Below are 22,812 nucleotides of genomic sequence, written 5' to 3' on the forward strand. Positions count from 1 at the left end.
TCGAACGCCTGCTGGCACTGGGGGGTCCACTGCACCCTCTTCGGGAGCTTTTTGGGGGTCAACTCCGTGAGGGGCCCCGCGAGGCTACCATAGTTTTTAATGAACCTCCGGTAGTACCCTGTAAGGCCCAGGAAGGCCCGGACCTCCGTCTGCGTGGTGGGGGGCTCCCAGGACTTGATGGCGTCGATCTTCGGTTGGAGGGGGGTGACCTGGCCGCTGCCCACCTGATGCCCCAGGTAGACCACGGAGCCTTGCCCGAGCTGGCATTTGCTGGCCTTCACGGTTAGTCCGGCTTGGCGCAGGGCCATTAGTACTTGCCGGAGGTGCTGGAGATGCTCGTGCCATTGAGAGCTGAATACGGCGATGTCGTCAAGGTACGCTGCGCTGAACTCCTCGAGTCCTGCCAGGACCTTGTTCACCAACCACTGGAACGTGGCTGGGGCGTTCTTCATCCCGAATGGCATGACCCTGAAGCGGTAGTGTCCATCTGGTGTGGAGAAGGCGGAGCGTTCTTTCGCTCCCTCCGTGAGAGCAATCTGCCAGTATCCGCAGGTCAGGTCGAAAGTGCTGAGGACCCGGGCGGCCCCAAGGCGGTCGATGAGCTAGTCGGCGCGGGGAATAGGGTGAGCGTCTGCTCGGGTGACCGCATTGAGCCCCCGGTAGTCCACACAGAATCTTAGTTCGGGGGCGACCCCAGGGGAGGCCGCTTTCGGGACCAGAACCACCGGGCTGGCCCAGGGGCTGTCGGAGGGTTCGTTTACTCCAAGGGTGAGCATCTTCTGTACCTCGGTCTTGATGCAGGTGCGGACCCGGTCAGGCACCCGGTAGGCTCAGTGTCTCACAGGCGGGCTGTCGCCGGTGTCCACGTCGTGGACACACCAGTCGGTGACCCTTGGAATGAGGGAGAAGAGGTCTGCGAATTGTCTGAGCAGCTGGCGGCAGTCGTCGGACTGTTGGGGAGTGAGGGTGGTTGAAAGTCTCACTCCCTCCACGGAACCATCCAGGTCTTTAGCGCACAGGGGGTCGGGCAGGGGTTCGGTGTCTTCTTCCGCCCCATCATCGGTGGCCAGTAGTAAACTTAATTCCGTTCTCACAAAGTGGGGCTTGAGACGGTTCACGTGGAGGACCCGGAGGGGGTTCCGTGGGGACTGTACATCGATCAGGTACGTGACCTGACTCTTCCGCTCGATCACCTTGAAGGGACCAGTCCATTTGTCTTGTAGGGCGCAGGGCTTCACCGGGGCCATGACCCAAACCTGCTGGCCCGGCTGGAACTCGACCAGGGTTGCGTTCTGGTCATACCAGCGCTTCATTTCTTCTTGGCTGGCCTCGAGGTTAGCCTCTGCGAGTTCTCTGAACTTCCTCGTCTGGTTGCGGAGCGCCAGGATGTAGCGGAACACGTCAGGGGGTGTCCCCCGGGGGCTTGTCTCCCAGCCCTCTTTGACCAGGCTCAGGGGCCCTCGGACGGGGTGTCCGTATAGCAGTTCGAAGGGGCTGAACCCCAGAGACTTTTGGGGAACTTCTCGGTACGCGAACAGGAGGCAAGGGAGGAGGACGTCCCATCTCCGGCGCAGGGGCTCTTCGAGGCCCAGGATCATTCCCTTCAGGGTTCGGTTGAAGCGTTCCACTAGGCCGTTGCCCTGGGGGTGGTAGGGGGTCGTGAACTTATATGTGACTCCGCACTGCTGCCACAGGCACTTCATGTAGCGGGATATGAAGTTAGTGCCGCGATCACTCACAACCTCGCGGGGAAATCCGACACGGGAGAAGATCCCCATGAGAGCCCGGCCTACCACGGGAGCCGTCACGGTGCGGAGGGGAATGGCCTCGGGGTAGCGGGTGGCATGGTCCACCAGGACAAGGATGAAGCGGTGGCCCTGGGCGGTCTTTGGATCCAGGGGTCCCACGATGTCGATGCCGACCCGCTCGAACGGGGTGCTCACAACGGGGAACGGTTGTAAGGGAGCTTTGCGTTTTCCGCCACTCTTCCCACTGCCCTGGCACGTGAGGCAGGATTTGCAGTGGACTTCTACATTCGCTCGCATCTTGGGCCAATAGAAGTGGGTAACCAATCACTGATATGTTTTGTCTTGGCCTAAGTGTCCTGCCAAGGGTACATCGTGGGCCAGGCCCAGGAGGAGGCTTCGGAAACGCAGGGGTACCACCAGTACTCGGGCTGCGCCTAGCACGGCTGGCTTTTGTTCGCTGTATAGGAGGCCATTGTCCCAATAGACCCAATGGGTTCCGGTTCGGTCACCGGCGGCCTGGGCTTCGGCTTGTTGTCTGAGTCCCACGAGGGAAGGGCAGGTGGCCTGTTCCTGGCAGAACTCTTCACGGGAGGGCCCTCCCTCACAGCAGGGAGGGCCCTCCCTCACAGCGCCATTGGGCCATCTCGGGCAGTTCTCCGAGCTCAGTCAGTGCCTCAGGGGCGGACAGTTCCGGCCCTTCTCCCGGGTCCGTGGCTTCTCCTCCGTCCAAAGGAGGGTTGTCCGGCTCTGGTAGGGCGTCCTGGTCCTCAGGGACAGTGTTCGGGGCGCGGCCCTCACTACCCGCGGCGAGAGGCAATCGCGCGGTCATGGAGCGCGTGGTGGCGCAGACCCATTCTAGTAGGCCCATCATCTCGAGATGGGCTCTTCGTTCCACTTGCCCCCACGGGGAACTCTCCAGGTCGTTGCCCAGGAGGCAGTCTACGGGCTGTGATGTTCGGACCGCTACCTTCAATTCTCCGGAGACCCCTCCCCACTCGAAAGGCACCAGAGCCATCTGGCAGAGGCTCTCAGAATTGTCAGAGGATATGACCGGACAGAGGGCACCGTTTAGGATCTGGTCTTCTGAGATTAGGCTGCGGTGGACCGCGGTGACACTTGCCCCGGTGTCGCGGAGGCCTTCGACTCGGTGGCCGTTGATGGTCACCTGCTGTCGGTATTTCTTTGTGTTGGCGGGCAAGGGTGTCCCGGGGATCATTTCTCGATCACCAAGGGAGACCAGGGCCATGGCCGCTGGTTCCCATTCTTCGGAGTCCTCCATCTCTTCCCCCAGAGCCACGGAGGCCATCTGCCGGGCCGGGGGGTTGGTCGTTGCGGTTCGCTGATACTGGGGACACTGGGGGTCATTGGCGTAGTGTCCGGGCTGTTGGCAGCGGAAGCAGGTGATTCTAGCTCGTGGACCTAGCCGTCCTGGGGCTCCGGCGCTGGCTGGGGACGGGGCTGAACCTGCCGCTGGTGGGCTGCTGGGGGGGCTGTGTGAGGGCCCCCCGGGGAAGTCTCTTGGTCGGCCGTGGTTTCCTCCGCCCCTCTGGCGGGGGGGCCTTGACTGTGGCGGCCGTAGTCCCCCACGGGGCCCCGGGTGGCCCGGGTGTTCACCCAACGATCAGCCTCAGCGGCCAGCTTCCGAGGGTCGGTGAGTTTACTGTCCAGGAGATGTTGGCGCAGTTCTACAAAGCAATTGGCCGCTAAATGTTCCCAGGCAATCAGATCAAACAGTTCTTCGAAGGTGGAGACCTTGCTGCCCTTGATCCACCCGTCCAAGGCTCGGCTGTAAAAGTTCACGTACTCTACCCACGTGGTGCCCGGTATCTTTTTGCAATCTCGGAACCGTTGTCGGTACATTTCGGGGGTGAGTCCATACCGGCCCACGAGGGCTTCCTTCATGTGGCTGTAGGCGTTCATGACCGTGGAGGGCAGATCTAGCAGGGTGTCTCTTCCTTCGCTTAAGAACCGGCCCCATAGGCCAGCCCCCCAATCCTTCTGCGGGACTCGGTGAGAGGTCATGGCGACTTCGTAGGCCTTAAACCACTGCTGGATATCGTCATTTTTGTAATACTCTTACCACATCCTTGGGGATGTGGACTTTGGTTTCCCCGGTGGACGGTGGATTCCCGGGCGGCTGTGACTTTTCGTTTTTAGCCCGCCACTCGATCTCCTTCAGGCTGCGTTCATGTTCTAGCTGGAGTTTTTTTTCGTCGTGCTCTCTTTGGGGTCTCTTCTCCTCGAGTTCCCCTTGGAGCCGTAACTGCTCGACGGCCAACTTTTTCTCTGCCAGTTTTATTTCTCCCTCGATTTTTAGCTTTGCCAGTTCAAGTTCGTGGTTGCGGCTTCTCTCTCGGTCCGCTAGCTCCTCGGGGGACAGGTTCCCCTCTGGCCCGTTGTTTCTCACCGGGATGCTTGGTGGTTCATGGGCAGAGTCTCCTTCCGTTTGGGTCGGGGGCACCCCCGTCTCGACCCAGGTTTTCAGTACTTTCTGGAAGTCTTCCTTTGTGCTTAATCCGGTGGTAGCGATGCCAAGGTCTTTGCAAAACTGTTTTAATTCTCTATGCGTGTAATAGTCCAATTGATCCTCTCGGAACGGTGAGCTTATTTCGGTACCTGCGGCACCCAGGGAGGTTTCTCCTTCCATCTCTGTTTGGTAGTGCGTCAGTCGTTCACTGCACGCTCTCTTTCGGTGTCGGCTCGGATCCCACCGCTGCCACCAAATGTTGGAAAGGCGTTCGCCGGAGGGGGGTTCGGTACCGGTCTTGCCCACCCCTTTGACCCACCTCTCCCAAGTAGGCCGAACCAGGCGCGCACACCCTGAGCTAACACTACGAACAGAGTGACACCACACGTATTCTTTGTAGGACGATAGGTTCTTTTATCGATGGTTTCAAGGGATCTTTATGATCCAAGGTGCAAGCAGTACAGCAGTGGCACAAGGTACCACAAATCGGTCGTGGGGAATGGGGGTAGCGGGACAGTCTTTAAAGATAGTGTCTCTGCGAAGTACCCTGCGGATAGCTCACAGTCCTCGAGCTGGAGGGTGTCGTGTCTCTGGGCGATCTCTTACCGAGTCGTCCTCAAGGGGAGCGCCGCGAGTCTCTCAGCAGGCACAGGCGGTCGGAGTTCGGGAGCCGCGATTCCGTCAGCAAGGCTCAGATGGTTCAATGGCTGGGGGCCGCGAGTCACTCAGCAGGCCCAGGTGGTTCAGTGTTCGGGAGCCGCGACCTCGTCAGCAGGGCTCAGATGGTTCAATAGCGAGAGGCCGCGAGTCACTCAGCAGGCCCAGGTGACTTCAGCGTTCAGGAGCCACGACAGCGTCAGCAGGCTCAGATGGTTCCAGGTCTTCTCTGCCTTCGTTTCCCCGGCACCCCTTGTTATACTCCGCTTGCTCTTTGAAGTCCGGAGTCCTCGCAGAGGGGGGACTGGGGTGACGGAGGGGGTTCGGCGGGATTTCCTGCCGCTCACTTCTTTGGTCTTTTCAGGTGGGTCTGGGAGGGACCCCAGACGCTCGGCAGGGGAGGCGCCTGCTCCCCAGGGGCCTGGTGGCCGATCGAGTCTTCCCGGGGAAGGCGACCCGAGGTGTGACTGGGCTGGCACCTCGGGGTCTGGCTCGAGGGTTCCCGCTCCCTTGGTTGGACATGCGTGGTAGGGTGTCGAGTCTGTCAGGGCTCTGGCCGGCCCTCGGATCTGGGTGGCTGGGGCGGCCGGAGTCGGAGACGTCGTGTCTTGAGGGTGGTTGCAGGTTGGCTGGATGATTGGGAGGGCAACGCCGTGAGGCCGGTCTCACAGTCACCCTCTAGCAGGCCTCATATCCCTAAGGCAGGGTGCACCATACCACAGGTGAGGGCAGAGCTACATGAGCAATGTGCCCCTACAGTGTCTGCACCATTCACAGACATTGCAGACATTGTAAGTGCAGTGGAGCCATACTGAGTACATGGGTTGGCGGGAGTTTGCCATTACAATCTCCCCAACTCCATGATGACTTTACTGAATGCTGAGGAGTTTAGTACCAAACTCCTCAGCATAATAACCCCACACTGATGCCAGTGTTGGATGTATTACAAAATGCAACTCAGACAGCATCTTAGAGAAGTCCCCTGAAAAACAACCAACTCTCCTGTGTCCAGCAGACTGGTCTGGTCTGCACCATGTCTCTGCACCCTGAGGTGAGAACCGTTGTGTTCTTGTGGGTCAGGGACAAAGGCTGCTTCGGGTGGAGGTGCTTTACACCTACTCCCAAGCAGGAACAGCATTTAGAGCGGTGAGCCTCAAAGGCTTTCAGCCCTTTGATATGCTAGCCAGAGCCTCTCCAGCTAGTGGAGATGACCGCCCTCTTGACCAAGCCCCACTTTTGGGAGCAAGGTTGGTGGGAAAATAAGTAGTCAGGGGAGGTGTGTCCCCTCTTTGCCTGGACCGCCTTTAACAAGCCCCAGACTGAGATGACTCCCTCCTTAGGAAATCCTACATCTTGAATGTAAGGTTTTGACACAATCAGGTATGGGGGAAGCCCCTCACCAAAGGGATGGGACATTCAATGTGTGTAGACACCATAAAGGCAAGTAGCCCATTGACTACCATTTACCAGTATCTGTAACACCCCTAAATTCAATATTTAGGGGCGCCCCTGAACCTTGATCCTCAGATTCTTGTGACTCAAGAAGAAAAGGATGAAGAAGACGCCGTGCAGACGAGCCTGGAAGACGACTACTGATTTGGCCCCAGCCCAACCGGTCTGTCTGCTGCTCAAAGACCCTCTGAAGAAAATGACGCCTGTCCAATGGCCAGCTACTTCCAAGAACCCAAGGAAGACTGCGATTTTTCGGCCAAGACCAGATCTCCTGAGGACAGCGGCCCTGTCCAGAAAAACTCCATCTTCAAGGATTGTTGATTCCCAATCCAGGCGCATCCGCAAACCCTGACACTTTGTACCTGATGCCTACGGCCCGAGTTCAAGTGGCTCACCTGTCCTGGGAAGTCTCCCCAGCAATCCTGACATCGTCTTCATCGGTAGATGACCTCTCCTGGACTCCACGAAGTCGCCTGCAGCCTCAACACAAAGGATCCCCACCGACCGCGACCGGCTCCGGTAATGTAAACCTGACACCAAAAGGCACCCTGCATTCTCCACCCTGAACTTGTAGAGCCCAGCTGACAGTGCCAATGTGTCCCTCAACTCTCCAACTTACCTGCCCAGCTGGTGGTCACCTTCATCCAGCCTCCTGGCTCAAGCCTGCATCCTCTTTGTGCAACCGAGATACCCCATTGAAACGCATTGGGCGCCAGCCGCTGATTTTGCACCCTGCAACCGGCCGCCCCTGTGACGCTGGTGGTGTAGCTTTGGTGCTGCCTTGTTGCCCCCATGTGCTGATCTTAACCCCTGGGGCATGTGCCATGAAACAGCAGGTACCTACCTGCAAACCATGCACCCAGCCGGCCCAGTGCCACAGGTGGTGCAGTACCTACTTTGAACTGACCCTTGCCAGATGTTAGTCCAAAACCCCTGAAGACTGGACTTCTAAGTAGAGTACTTACCTGTTAATGCATAACACTGATTTCCTCGCATAGGATTGCATTGCCTTCTCATCCTATTGAATACAAAAGTCTAACTGTTACTATTGCAAAGTTCTACTGTTCTAAATCGATATAACTAAAGTATTTTTATTACTGTAAAGAATTGCTTACTGTCTTGCAAAACAATTCCAACTGCATTTGAAAAGTATTGCTACTTTTAAACTGTTACTTACCTGCAACTGAGTTCCTCTTGGTTGTAAGCATAACATAACAAAGTAGTAATCTATATACAAAACAATTGGTCTGGATTCAATCTGCGAGTGTGTGCAATCATTTCTTGACTACATGTGACAATAAATGCTCAACATAGCCCTCTGATAAGCCTAACTGCTCGACCACACTACCACAAATAGAGCTTTTAAGTATTATCTACTTTAGCCTCTGTAAGTCTTTGGGGATCCACTGGATTCGGTTCACACTATATCTTTGGTATAGTATGTGCAGAGCCAGCTTCTTACAGCACGTGTGTCAAAAGAAGTGTGAAATGGTAAAAAAGGGCTGACTTAAGAGGCACACCTTACATCACTGCCTGGTTGTCCAGGGGCGTATTTGGGATGTGCCACCTTCAAATGTTTTCTTCTCTTGGTATTTGGGCCTGGGGGCCCAGAGTCAGGCATGCTATGACTGCATTGGTTTGGCTTGTTATCCTGATTTCTCTTCTAGTTTTAACATGATAATATTTTGAAGTTAATATATGAGTGACTGGCTTACCAAAAAAGTATTAAATCAGCACCCATAGAAGTACACCTTAAATGGATGAAAATGTACTACTTTTTGAAATTCACAACCATTGGTGTTAGTAGGCCTGGAAAGCTAATCCGGCCCCAGGTTTCCAGACATACTACTGCAATTAAACACCCAAAAGATGATGGGACAAATGCTTGCAAATTAGTCTACCACTGCAAATTACTTGGGATAACATTCCGAACCATTGTTTTTCACCCACTGTGCCACACTAGACAGAGCGACTAATTAAGGGTCTGGCAGACAGAGTAAAGACAGGGTGGTGGAGGACATTACGTTGTATCCACTGGCAAAATTTGAACATATCCACCAGCCCTGAAGACATCTCTATATAATGTCAGGAACCGCCTTCATGGTTTTTTGTCAGTATAGGAAAGGTTTGCCGGACAGCTCTGTCACACATGGCAGGCGGCCATCAACCTTTCCCAAAGCTGTTTATTTTTAAAAACCAAACTTCCAAGGCGGGAGTTTGTTTTTGAAAAAGGGAAAAAAACAATGACCACCACGCCAGAGAAGTTTTCTCCCAGGGTCTGGGGGCAATTTTTTTTTTTTATTTTTTTTTTTAACAATAGGAATCAACAACACAAGGCATAGTACATTATTATTATAGTGTCTTATCTTTACATGGCTCTCAGACAGTTATAAGTACACAATACGCAGGTAGCTGGTGATTTGTGTCATGTCCGCACATTTCATCTTGAGCTGGGATCAATGGCGGGGTACAGATGCTTCCCCTATAAGCATTCCAGTCTTTCCATATGTGGGACCACTTTTTGGGACATCCCCTGGCTACATAGATATACTTCTCCCGAAACATGCACCAGTCCATGTCTTTCTCCCATGCCCTCACATTCGGTGCGAGCGATGCCCCCCACTTCTGGGCGATGTTTCGTTTGGCTATCATTAGTCCCAGTGTGACCCAGGTCATGCGTGTACTATTTAGGTCCGTTGGTTCCCACACATTTAGGAGACATCTCTTAGCCTCCAGTGGGAGTGTATGGTTTAACACTTCACTCAGTATCTCATGTATTTTCTTCCAGTACCTCTGGATATGCGGGCACTCCCACAATATATGGAGGAAGGTACCTTCATTCCCACAGTCCCGCCTACACTTACCATCAGGTGCTCTCCCCATTAGTACCATCCCTGGCCCCGTGATGTAGATTCGGTGCAAAATTTTGAGTTGTACTAATCTCAGCTTTGCTGCGATGGCTACCTCTCGTGGCGAGGATACTGCCGCCACCCAATCTTCCTCGTCCAGTATTATGCCATCCCTTTCCCACTTCTCCCTCGATCTCAACAGGGGGTCTCCCGTGTGGTTCACTAACTTTTTATATGTGAGTGAGATGGCCTTCGTTGGTAAGTAGCCATCGAGGAGTCGGTCTTCAAGGGGTGCAGCCTCAGAAGGGGTCTCTCCCTTTCGAAAACAGGAGCATAGGGCATGGCGGATTTGCATGTATCTGAAATACTCTGTAGGGGCAAGTTCATATTTTTGTTGCAGGGTTGAGAAGGACTTAACCTCGCCCTTTACCCATAGGTCGCCTAGTTTCGATATGCCAATGAGGTCCCATTTGTCAAACCCTTTCGTAGACCGGAGGTTACCAAGCCTGTCGGAGTCCCATAACGGCGTGGCTCGGATGATTTTATGCTCCCACCCCATGCTCCTGGAGGCTGCCCCCCAGACCTGCACCGATTGTTTCGTTGGTCCTGTGAGTTGGCGTCTCCCAGCATTCGAGTAGAGCGCTCTGTTATAGTTCCCCCCGGGCAGCATCCAGCGGTCCATTGCATAGCCTGGATCGTCAGCCTGCCTATATGTACCTTGGTTGATTGCTGCCAGATGCGCTGCCCAATAGTATTTTTTGAGGTCGGGGAGGGCGATCCTGCCGTCATACCAGGAGAGGTTGAGTTTGGATAGTGCTATGCATGGCTTCCCATTCCATAGCAGGCGGCGTTGTAGGGTCTCAATCTCCTTGAAATAACTGGCCAGAACCAGATTCTGCGAATTCTGCAGGACGTATAAGAATCGGGGCAAGGACATCATTTTGAACAAGGAGGCTCTACCTAGCAGCGAAAGTGGGAGTGCCATCCAGCGTTCGGAGTCTCTTTTGAGTCTCTGCAAGGGAGGGAGCAGGTTTCATGCAAATCTATCTGCAGGGTTGGCGGTTATATAAATGCCAAGGTATTCGAAGCCCTGTAAGGTGATCTGTATTGGGCAATCTCTGGGGAGTCCCATAAGAGGTCCCCTGAGGACGTACAGCACGGATTTATACCAATTTATGGAATATCCTGAGTATCTACCAAAGATGGCAAAGATGTTGAGTACTGCTGTTAGCGAGACCTTTGGGGAAGTTAAGAATAGTAGTATGTCATCTGCATATAGTGAGATGCGGTCCTCCCAGGATTGCGCCCACCTAAATCCACGGATCATCGGATCTCTCCATATCCACGACGCCAGAGGCTCCAGGGCCAGGGCGAACAGGAGGGGTGAGAGTGGGCACCCCTGCCTTGTGCCTCTGCCTAGCTCAAACACGTCGGATTTTTTATTGTTGACCACTATCTGGGTTAGTGGTCTTGAGTAAAGGAGTTGCACTCACCTGATGTATTGGGGCCCAAAACCCATTTTCTCAAGTACCGCAAATAAATATTTCCATTCGACCATATCGAACGCCATTGAGGCGTCCAAGGATACCAGGACTGCCTCCTCCTGTATAGTGGACGCCCTCCCCATCACTCCGTGCACCCTGCGTAGGTTCAGCGCCGTGTTGCACTGTGGCATGAAGCCAGATTGGTCCGGATGTACGAGATTATTAATGACTTAAATTAGTCGGTTAGCAAGGAGTTTGGCTAAAATCTTTGGTTCAGTAGAGTGATCGGCCTATAGGAGGAACAATCTGCCCGGCTTTTGCCTTACTTGTGGATCATTACTAGGGTGGCCAGTCTTTGGTCCTGGGGAAGCTCCCCAACCTCCCTGCTCTCTCTGAACATTTTGCATAAGCGAGGGGCGATGATATCTGCCCCAAGTTTATAGAGTTCTATCGGCAGCCCGTTGGGCCCCGATGCCTTCCCCGAGTTAAAACCCCTGATTGCCAACGCCACTTCCTCTGGTGTGAGTGCCCCCTCAAGATATTCAAGTTCTGACTCTGCGAGTTTAGGAAGCGTTATGTCTCTCAGGAGGTCGATAGAGTCCTACGTCGTGTAAGGGTTCTGGGAGGTATAGACCTGTTGGAAGTGATGGGCAAATGCATTAGCTATAGCCTGGGGGTCCGTGATTGTGTGTGCATTTTTGTCGATTATTTCCGGAACTAGTCTACTTGCCAGTTTTTTTTTGTCTCGCCATGCGATTAACTTCCCTGCTTTATCTCCCTGGTCATAGATCCTGCCCAATGTGTCCCTTCCCATTTGTGACTAGGGCCTTATAGTTATCTTGTTTTAAGTGTAGAATATGCAGGGTGTCTGGATTAGGCCGCTCCGCCTGTTCTTCTTCTAGACGGAAGATTTCCTTCTCCAATGCTTCCTCCTCCCTGACCTTTTCTTTCTTGACCCCCGCTATTTGGGAGAGGGCCTGTCCCCTAACCACTGTCTTGAACGCTTCCCACAGTGTCTGGTGTGAGCTCACCGATCCTTCATTTTCTAGAAAGTAATGCGCCATTGCAGTGTGAACTGCTTTATGGACTACTGGGTTGCAAAGATTCCAGGGGTGGATTGGGGCCACTCTTCCCACTCTATTATGGCCTACCACTAGATGCATCCACAGCGGGGAATGATCAGATATGCCTCTTGCCATGTGCCTGACCTCCTGTACGTGTTGTAGCTGGTCAGGGGGGACCAATAAATAGTCTATTCTGGATTGCATGTTTGGGGCACCGGAGTGAAAAGTGTACTGGGGTGAAGCGAGCGCCATGCATCCTGTAACCCCAGGGCCCCCAGGAAATTCGGCAACAAGTTGTTGGAGGGGCGAAGTTGTCTTGGTGGGTTTCTGTCATATGTGCCATCTGCCACAGCATTCAGGTCCCCACCCAATATTAGGAGTCCCTCTGGGACCGTCATCAAGATGGCTCCTAGATCCTTAAAGGCTGGCTCCTGGAGGGTCAGCGGCACATAGACCGACAGGAGTGTCAGCACCCTGCCCTCCCATTGGCCAGTGACTCCAGCGTATCTCCCCCGGTGTCCACCCATGTAGATTTGCTCGTGAGGGGAAAGTAGTTCCTCAGTAGTATGCCTGTTCCCCTCGATCCCGAAGTGAAGCCCGAATGTGCTGCCAGATTGTACCCCCACCTATTAAGGGCTTTACAGGAATTACCCACCAGGTGTGTCTCCTGTAGGAGTATGACGTCAGGGCATGCCTCTTAATATATTGTAGCACCACCGTTCTCTTGACTTTATCCCCTAGGCCATTCACATTCCAGCTCATCAATCTGAACCCTTTATCCCATTGCATGTTTACTGACATTCACGCCTCACCTAAGTATTTAAGCCACCGAGTTGTGATGCCTGAATGATTCCTTAAAAACAAACAACCGAACATAAACCCCACCCAACAAACCCCCTCCCTGCTCCCCTGCACTCTGCGCTCGAAACTGCCCATAATTACAACTATGCAGAGTGCCTGTCGCCCGTTAACCTAGTCTAAATGAAGAAAATTGGGGGGGGGGACACTCTCTCCGATCTCTCCCCCCTCCCATGACCCTTATATAGTGTCAACCTGTGTCCTTCTATTATATCACTATACAATTTGTTCCATATCCTGAGTACCACCTAACTGGGAGGCGATCCAAACCAGGGACTCGGCCAGCACCTCGATACCCCCAGAGTCTATTGGCAGAGCCCCTGTACCTCCTATTCTCGTTGAGGGCCTTGACCCACCGGGTTTCTCCATTCGTCCAACCAAGTAGCAGCGTCCTCCGGTGTCTCGAAAAACCTGGTCTTGCCTCCGGCCTCCACTCGGAGCCGTGCCGGAAACAGCATGGCGTATTTGAGGCCTTTGTCTCTCAGACGTTGTTTAACTCCCAGGAAAGATCTACGCAGTTTTTGAATCGCTTGGGTAAAATCAGGAAAGAAGCCGATTTCCGAATTTTCAAGTCTTATTGGAGGCGCTACTCTGGCCGTTTGTAATATGAGGTCTCTGTCCCTATAGTTTAGGAGTCCGGCTAATATGGGGCGAGGGGGGGCCCCAGGCCTCGGTTTCACCCCCGGCACCCGATGGGCCCTCTCGACGACGAAGATGTTGGACAAGCCTTTGGGTTGGAGGTGGTTGGTGATCAGACTCTCGACAAACCGGTCCCTAGCTTGTCCCTCCGCCCTTTCCGGAACACCAAGGATGCGCACGTTGTTGCGCCTCGTGCGGCCCTCATGGTCTCGATGTGGTGATCTCCAACTGCGTGACTTTCTCCCTGTTCGTGGCCAAGTCTGCCCTGATAAGCATGACTTCTGAGGAGAGTGCGTCCATTCTTTGCTCCAGCGATGTTCTGATCTCTCCTATGGTGTCCAGCACGTCCTTCAAGGTGTGCTCCGTGGCTCCTGTCTCCGGGACCTCCCCCACTTTCAGCGGAGGCTGCGCTGTCATGGCCGGCTTAGGGCACGTGTATTTGTCCAATTTATTGGTCTGAGTAGACTTTGGACCCCTTGAGCCGGACATTGCCTATGATGAGTCGCCACCCCAGAGTATAGGGGAGGTGCGTTTCGATCCCCCTGCGTCTACAGGCCTGCTCGCCCGACTCTGTGGAAGTCTCCAAAGCCCCCTTCAGCTGCCTCCCGATGTCTCACGTTCAGTATTCACCCCGCGGGCCCCGGGGGGGCGCTCGGGCGCAGCGCAGTGATTTGCACGGTTGTCCGGTTATGGCCTATCGGTGAGTTTCGGCCTATGACGTGGCCACCACAGCGACGGGCCTCCACCTCAGTCTGTAATGCAGGTCAAAGAAATTCGGGGCACCCATGGGGGGGGGGGGGGGGAGGTCGCCCTCTTGCACCCCGAAGGGGTCAAGCTTCTGACTGGATCGTCCCTTCCATCACCCCCGGTCTTTGATGCCGCTGCCCCCCAGGGGGTCCGCCACCAACACTGGAGGCCTTTGCTGCTATCCAAACGGAACAATCTTTGAGGGCTCCCCAGGGGCGCGCACCGCCAACCTGCGTCCTTCTGCACCTCTCTGCTGTCCATATGCTGCGCCGGCTGGGCCCTCCGCGAAGTGTATCATGCGCCTGCCGCCTGTTCCCCGCTGTCTCCCGATCAGTGTTCACCCCCCGGGTCTGGGGGGCGCCCTCGGGATCAGCTCTGCAGTTTGCGCCATAGTCTGGTTGTGGCCAGGCACGTCCTCCTGCCTCCCCCCGCTGTCCGTGCACGGCGCCGGCCAGGCCCACCACGATGCGTGTTCTTCGCCTGCCGCCTCCGGGCACCCCACCTCTCCGGGCAGGCCTCGATGATATCGCCACCGCTCCCCGCAGCAAATGCTCACCTCCTCTATGCAACGTGGTCCAGGCGAGGCCCGTCCTGTTGTGCCACGTTGTTTTCCCCGGAGGGGCCTCTGCCCCCAGCACAGTCAGCAGACGTTTGATGGAGGGGGTGGGGGGGGGGCGGCAGGCCCGGCTGGCCGCCCCCTGGGTCTCCGGGTGCCCCCCGGGAGTCTTGTCTCCGGGTGCCCCCCGGGAGTCTCCGCAATCCAAGGCCGCCCAATGGAATCGCCGGCCGGGGCACTCCAAAACTCTAGGTCCCGGTTCTTACACTTCCGTAGGCCGTCGCTCGGGCACGCTCACATCTCCGGCCCCGCGGGTCGGAATCCGCCGGCCGAGGGCTCGTTCTGCTGCTCAGGACCTCCGGTGACTGTTTATGGCACCAGGTTGCGGATTCGTGAGGCGGATTGATGCGGTGGGGGAAGGAGAGTCTGCGAATCTTTAACTCATGGCCATTTTGCTCGCCGCTAGGCCACGCACCCCCAATTTTTCTATTTTTAACTGTACCTCAACACCAAGATACACCTGGATATATGGGGCAGTAAAAAAAAAGCTATCAGACTCTATACTCTAAACAGGGCAGACAGTTGGATGGCTTACCTTTAACAGTCTCTTTTCTGTTGGGCTACTGGTGGACTTTTTACACCGACTAAAGTACATTTTACCGATAGCGTAAAACTTGCAGTTCGCCCAACTCGAAATCGGGTGGGCAGACCTTGAATTTGGCAGACAGGGTACTCAGACGCTGTTGCAATGGAGTACCTGTTCGCCAAACTCTAAATCAGCCCCAGGGGTCTATCTAATGCAAATCAGTACTGACCCTGCTCCCCATGGAAACAGTCCATACCAAACCTCGATCATCTCACCCACTCACACTACCGCCCACTGCTTTTTTTGTTGGGTTTGAGAATTACAACTACGAATCTCACTGACTAAGCTACGCCCCTGTGTGGTTCCTGGGCATGTATTTCACATCCTGGTAGACCTGACATTTTTCAGTTTTAGCCAGCAGCACCTTGCACTGGTGACAGTTTCACTCTCATATTTCTAAATAAAATAATGAAACAATGCCCACAGTGCAAAGGAGCATTGCTTATAATCCTTCTCCAAATGTGTGAAATTTAACCTGGAGTGAATGAGAGGTAAACAGAGCCTGGCAGATACGCCTTTAATTTAGAGTGAAAGATTCCACCGACACCTTAGTCAGTCCTTTGCTTTTTATACATCAGAAGGATACATAATGGGATTCGAAGATTAATGTTATCGTCACAAGAACAAGCCAAACAACTTCCACTATGACAACTCCATGTCTCCTAGTGTAATGTAACTGGTGCTCATTTAAAGTGCTGGAGGCGAGTTCAAGTTATATAAAACTACGACAACAAAAAATGCCGTCAGGTAAAACGTTAAGTCTCGCTAAGGGTGTCAGGCACCATATTGGCCATTTACCTGCTATCCCAAAGCCACGTGCCATTTGAGATTCACAGTAAAAAAAACTTACATCTTTGAGTTAATCAACATGGCCACATTACTTCTGCATGATTCCAACCACTGGCCAATCACTGCTAAATTAACCATAACAATGGACTCGTTAAAATGTCTGCATTTATTAGATTAACCGTCGTCCATGACGTCAGCGCCTGCGGCTGAATGCCAATAGAGCAAGGGGCCCCATGAAGTCCACGGGCGTGACATATCAGCTTCTGTTGAAGAGTAAGGGGACCCTGCTTGGAAAAGGATCTTCCGTTGGGCTTCTAAAAGTTTACTTTAGCTTTTTGGCTAAATGAAAAATGCGACGCCCATTAATGTGTAAGGAACTACAGCGGCAAGAGCTCGCGAGAGGTGTGCAGTGTTGTTCGGGGAGCCCATAGGCAAGTGGGACCATGGTCTTCTGCACCCTCCCTTAGGCTCCCCCATCACCCAACGCCCTTTTTCTGCAGGACACCTACCCTAGCCCTGAACCTACCTCGTCCTGTGTGATGAGCACCTGGTAGAAGTCTTTGCTGGGCGCTGGTGCCTGCCCGTTCGTTTCATAGAGGATCTCAGGCAACCACGATGCCATTTTGGGACGCTTATTCGGTCTCCAGGGCAACCAGGAAGAGGCGGGGCTTAGAGGTCACCGAGCCGGAAAAAAAGACAAACGCCACACGAAACAATTTTAATTTTATATGTCGGGTGCGTGGCGAACACGGTACAAAGGTAAGAACACCACTTAATGTAAGATGTCCGCAAACAGAGTAACAGGGAGAATGGTGACCCCGGGGGAAACAGTTAGAGGAACCCAGGGGGTCATGACCCGGCGGAAGGACACTGCTGGCGCTGAGACAGGGACCGCTTTCAAGACAGCGGCGGGGTGAATTGTGGTGCGGGGTTCTTCAGGCAGGACACAGGTAAGGCGGCCCAGGGAGTCATTCGCTGGGTGTTCTGGAAAGGGTCGATTCTCAGTTTTGTGATGCGACGGGTAAAGTAGTGCGTGGAAGACGGCGGAGTGAGACTGAGATGTGCGTTTGCAGCTGATCCTGGAAGGCAGTAGAGCCGGGGGAGCAGGAGCACCCCGGGAGCCCAACGAGGTGAGGGGCTGTAGGGAGTAAGAGATGGAGTCTTCTCTCTACTTGGGTCTGATCCGATGCTCCCTGGCCCTCTGGGCCTTTGTTGACATGTGTTGAAAAGTTTATTGTGTGATAATACTCCTGGGGGAGGGGGAGAGGCGGAAGGACCTGAGTTACCCCCACTGGCAGCAAGGTCCTTGTATCGGAGGCAATAGTATCCGAAGCTACGTTCTCTTGTGGCGCCTAAACACCTCGTATAAGGTATTGTGTTGAAGGTTAGGCCTGTTATGATTGGGCCTTGTAGGGACGGAATACTATGTGTGTCCTGTGTATGTGAGACATTAGGGGAATAGGTGATATTAAATGGGGTGGAGGTTGACATGGATCTTGGTGGCGGCAGTGGAAGTTCTTCGTTTTCTGCAGGGTGTATGCAGAAGATCTGATGGGGTAGAACAATTTTGGTGTGCATAAAACTGTTCCTGATATTTCAGTAAAATCCCATGTGTGTTGTGTTTGGTGGGATACGAATTATTTTTTTACTAAAGGAGGTCTTTTGTTGGTTGGGGATGATGGGGTGGACGACGAGTGGTGAAGGGGATAGACGAGAAGGGGGTCACAATACAGGGTCCTTAGTTGCGCGTGACCTGTCTAGCTTACTAATAGCCCCCCCCTTCCCAATTTGTCTCCTACAGTACGAGCACCCCCCTTTTCATTCCCGAGTGCTTGAGGAGTTCTTTATTGTTGGGGTGCTTTGAAGGTAGTGGGACAGAGTGAGTCCTGCTGGGGTCGCTGTGCTCTCTGATACGTCTCCTGCGTCTGGTTGCCTTTGTCTGTATCCTCTCAGTACCCTTTTATTTTGGGGGTTGGGAGTGAGGGGATAGATTGTTCGGTATAATAAATAATTGTCTGGTAGAGAAGAGGACCCTGCGGAGTTCGCCTATGCCCTTGCGCATTGTGTGGTGTTGAGGTTGGCAGCCGATCCCGGCATGAACAAAGGTGCAACCGCTCACAGGCAGCTCACAACCCGGTGTCGTATTTACAGTGCTCTCGCACGGAGGATGTCACTTAGTCCTGGGCCTCTGTGGCGTCGGACCCCCATTCCCAGGGTGTGCAGGCGCCTCTTCCGTGTCTGCGCTGTCCGGCATGTGGTCACTCTCCGCACCTCGGGCGTTCTTTCGTGCTTGCTGCCTCAGTGCGCCACTTGTGCGTGCTGCGTCTCTTCCTGTGTTTGTACACACACGGAGCCTCAGTGTTCTGCACTATTTTTAGGCACATATGAGACACACTTATTTAAGGTCGTGAAAGTGACACAAGTGTAAGATTGGCACCGTCCCACAGATATCTGTACCCACTTGCTTACAAAAATTGAACCCCTCCCCCCATGTCCAAGTAAACCCCATAAGCTTAACAGCTGTGCGGGCAGCCTAGAACCTTGATGAGTGAAAGTCTGTTCCCGCACAGTACAGCCCTTGCGATCGTTATATAGTCGGCATGATTTAAGTGAACTAACTCTTCAGAGGGGTGAGGGTTACGGTTGGGAAGGGATACGGTACCACCGCATGATCATTCCTAATTGGTGCCGCCTGAAAGCTTATTTCTCAAATAAATAACATTGATATAGATTAGTGGTTAGTTTTTGTGTGTTTGTTTTATAGCTTTGACATTCGGAATTTCCATTCTAGTCTCTGCATTTCAGATTGTGCATTGGCATGCTTGCATCTCCATTAAACCAGCATGCCTGATTTCTGGGCTGCATTATTCCTGTCCTCGTAACTGACATCATTTGTTTAATTCGAAAATACATGGATCATTTTATTCAGTGGTTTGTTTCAACTTTTAATATAAATAAGTGTATCTTGTATACAGAGGAGTGACCAGCTGTCATCAAAATCTACAAACCCCATGTCTGTTACTGGAATAGATACAATTACCTGGTTACAAAACACTTCAGTCAATATTCCTTTTTTGTATAATCAACTAAAATCATTACAATATATGTACAAAGTCCAAAATATGAATCAAGTTTTTTGAAGAAAGGCGGATACTGTAAAAGTCGCAATTATGGACATGCACGGTCATCAAGGACAGTACACATTTATATGCCAACTTTAAGTAGATGTTATAAAAAATTTAAAATCGTGAACATAGCCTATGGCTAGAAACCAGATAATTGCTGTGGAAAATAGCTTAGCTGTGCAAACAGTACAAGTAGTGCATATTGTTAAAAACGCAAGCATAGGTAATGTCAGTAACATATAGTAGTTTGGGGCAGATTTTAAATAAATGCTATGAGAATTTGGGAATCCTAAATAATACCTGTGACCTAAATATCAGCTCATTACTGTGCAAAGTAGTTTAAGTGTGCAAAACGGTGCATAAAGTGCATACGGACTGGAAACTATAAAGCAGCTAGTTGTCTCATCATGTGTTTGGAGAGCGGTTAATAAAAACATTTTAAAGATCTATCCAAGTGGATTAAACCTGCCAAATAAAACGTTACAATTCACTGTTTTGCTGATTTTAGTTGGATCAGTGATCAGTATTATTAAGGTCCTTAAATAATACTTGTAGCGAGTTTATGTATTTGCCAAATTTCACCAAGCCACACGGCTCCACTATGTTAAAAACCAAGTTTGTTACCTTTTGCAGGTTTGTGTTCCCTGTGTGAGGAACAAAGGTTTTAGCAGGGTGAGGCGAGGATTTAATAGTGCAGGGCAGCAACACAAAGGGTGGTTAAACGTGTCCTTTTTATATCTGCAGTGTGCACTTGACTATTATGAAAACAAAGTGCCATTTTGGCTTCATCTCTTTAGTCTGTAGGCACATCAACTTTGCAGCTATGATTTGTTTTAAGCATATCTTTCCAACCGAGCGCTGGAGATATGGCTGTGGTCTCAGACGAGGTGGACCGTGGGTATCGTATGATGTGGCCACTGCTTCAAACAGCGGCGTGCACTTTGACATTAATTTGGCCAAATCAGATAGCATTGACTGCAATTTTGACTGCATTTTAAGGATCGTTTTAAGTGCTGAATGTGAAAGTAGTTTGTTAATTAGCACAAACCAAGTCTATTTGGAACTTGTCCACTGATTTTGTTTAAATAATTCGACCAGGGATTTCTGAGCTTGCCACCCAGCTTTTGTTTTTGGTAGCAGATATGGTTCACAAGACAATATTAGACTGATGCACTAGACATTTTTTTTAGAAGAGGTTTGCTTAATTAATGAAAACTATTACAGTAAGAATACATGACATACAGTATTATAATTTCTACCTCCCTTCTAAAACGACCTTTTTACTAAAATCAAGGTGCAACCACAGACAGTTTACAGTGCTGAGCAACTATGCAAGATTTTAATACCCAAGTTAACGCCAGCAACAGACTAACCGTTTCAATGCAGAGGTATCTGGCTTTGGTAACCGAGCAGTATACTATGCACCTTCATGTTTGCTGATTTGAACTTGGGGCAGGGATTGATAGACAAGTGGTCTTGATCAAAGATGTTTAACCATAGCTGATTGGGCTTCTGAGCCTACTTTGTCGATACTGATAGCTTCAGAAAAGTGTTTTCTCAAATCAGCAAAAGGTTACATTTTCAGTATATTTTTCAATCAGGTGAGAATTTTGAAGCGCTGCATCTCAAATTCTACATTTGTAGAGAGATTCTGGCGCTAAGCCACATTTTAGTGAACTTGATTTTTGGGAAATGTTTGCAGTTTGTCATTCAGGTATCAATATCTAGATGCTCTCCCAGAACACAATTTGCACCTGACTGGTGACTTCCTTCAAACTTCTTGCTCTCAGTTGCTGCAGGCACCCAAGCTTCCAGTAGGTTTGTGCTGACACAACCTGGTAACTAAAGCAGGAATCAAATGCCTTAATTATTTTCCTAGGCGGCACCCAGGTTTAAAAGGATGGCTTGTAGGGGAAACACGCTCCTTAGTTGTGAAACGTAAACAATTTATTCTTGGTGTGCTGCTGCTATCTGTACTGGTCAGCTGAGTAGTTGAGAAAAGTATCTTCAGAAGTTACCACAGTTTGCAGATGGAGCAAGTTTGCTAGCAATGTTTAACACCCCCACACACAACTCCACCACCACCTATAGGGTAGTTGACTTGCTTTTTGTTTGTACCAGTTTTTCGTACAGGACCTCTCCCTAGAGCCTTGTTCCCCCATATGCAGTTTAAATTTAAAAAAGCCCGGTTAGTGCTGCTTTACCAGGGGCTTACGATTGAATGCTTCTTCAGCCATCCAAGCAGTCACAACCATTCTAAATCTCTCTGTAGAAGGACCGCCTGACACCAACTTCCTGTCTAGTTTTTGTATTTTTTTAAAATTCTAAATACAGTAATGTATATTGAGGTAAGCTTTGGACCGCTTATACCTGACAAACAATACAAATAGTCTGCTTAGTCAGCAAGATGTCCGGTACATAAGACCCTTTCCCAGAACCTGACATTTGTGAGACCTAGAAGGAGACTAGATTCTTTCTCTTGTTCCAAACATTAGACTGAGGTCTTAAGTTAAAGAGGAGGAGAGTGGAGGTGTGATGGAAACTTTAAGGCATGGAGTGTCACATCTTCACCCCAGCAGTGTTAAGAGACTTTCCAACTGTTTCTTTGCATTTGCATCTATATTTTGTCAGCTTTATCTTGAGCTCATTGCTGGAGCAGAGGCATTTTGTGGGTACGTGATGGGTAACTGGGCCAGTCAGATACTTGAGTTGTGAGGGTTTTTTTAAGGTTCCCCTTAAGGCACATTGTTGTGAAGGGGAATCGCTCCGTAATTGTAATACAGGCCAACTTCAGCTGCTTCTTTGCTAGATGGATTTATTTCTATACGAGTGGTTCTTTACTTTTTTACTTCTGTGGGCCCCCACTTAATCATTACTGGAACCCGGGGACCCCCACTGAATCAATATTAGAACCTACCTTTGTTAATATTGCACCAAGAAATAGAATTTTGAAATTGAATATGGAAGTAAGAAGACTTTAACACCGCTTTCCGCTTTCACGTGGGGTTCGAAAGAGAGGTTGCTGTTGAAAATGAACTCTGTATTCCTTAATGACTGAACTCGAGAAGGGGGATTTGCAGAGCCTAATCAGTCAGGCCAAATGAAGGCAGTGTAGAGGAGTTTGAGAAGCAGTCTTATTCCCACTGAGGCAAAGTAATTTATATTGAATTAATCACTAAACTAATCTCGAGCAGACTAACTCTTTAGATGGGACATAAACGCTCTGGTGGAGATCGAACTTTATTTGGGAGTCATCATTGTAGAGCTGACACTGGTGACCACAGCTCTTGGTCTGTTTGACCAGAGGGAAGTTAACAGCAATTGAAAAGCAGAGCGGACTGACTGGAGACTTGAAGGGGGTTGGAGAGGGAGGTACTGAAGGTAAATGAGTTGGCAGGGGAGACAAAGGTGCCTATAAATGCACTTTTGGGCCAGTAGGAGAGGAATGACCTAATCCACTTCTGGGCAGTGCCCCAATTGTTAAGTGATCGATTCATTAGATTGAGGCGATTGTCTGATCCACAGTGTGGAAGAGGTGTGGTGCAGCAGCCAGGGTGCCTGACTCTGGACTACGGGGTTCACAGTTCGATCGCCAGTGGTAGGTTAGCCCAGCACCATGTGACTCTGGGCAATAGCGTGCTTAATCTTCCAGAGGGCCCCCCGCGCCGGGACACCACTTCGGAGGTAGCTGTGCACTTTACAAATAATGGTTTAAAAAAGTGTCAAATGCT

The 22,812-nt window shown here is 51.4% G+C and overlaps 2 protein-coding genes across 16 annotated transcripts in view; one reads left to right on the forward strand and one right to left on the reverse strand.

Moving 5' to 3' along the window:
* FBXO36 (F-box protein 36) overlaps positions 1–16,598 on the reverse strand; it is a 106,619-nt gene extending 90,021 nt beyond the window's left edge. Inside the window, exon 1 of the mRNA XM_085634994.1 lies at positions 16,483–16,598. Coding sequence (XP_085491120.1) covers positions 16,483–16,578 — 96 coding nt within the window. The 5' untranslated portion in view covers positions 16,579–16,598. The remainder of the gene's footprint in view (positions 1–16,482) is intronic.
* TRIP12 (thyroid hormone receptor interactor 12) overlaps positions 16,577–22,812 on the forward strand; it is a 1,120,962-nt gene continuing 1,114,726 nt past the window's right edge. For 8 of the 15 annotated variants that reach the window (XM_085634978.1, XM_085634983.1, XM_085634985.1 and 5 more), the window contains exon 1: positions 16,894–17,086. The gene's annotated coding sequence lies outside the window, so the exon portion shown is untranslated. Of the gene's footprint in view, positions 16,716–16,771; positions 17,087–17,306; positions 17,327–22,812 lie in introns of those variants that run through there. The other 7 variants (XM_085634980.1, XM_085634991.1, XM_085634979.1 and 4 more) reach the window with 4 other exon arrangements.

This window comes from Triturus cristatus, chromosome 11 (assembly GCF_964204655.1).
Source record: "Triturus cristatus chromosome 11, aTriCri1.1, whole genome shotgun sequence".
In the NCBI taxonomy this organism is placed as follows: Eukaryota; Metazoa; Chordata; class Amphibia; order Caudata; family Salamandridae; genus Triturus; species Triturus cristatus.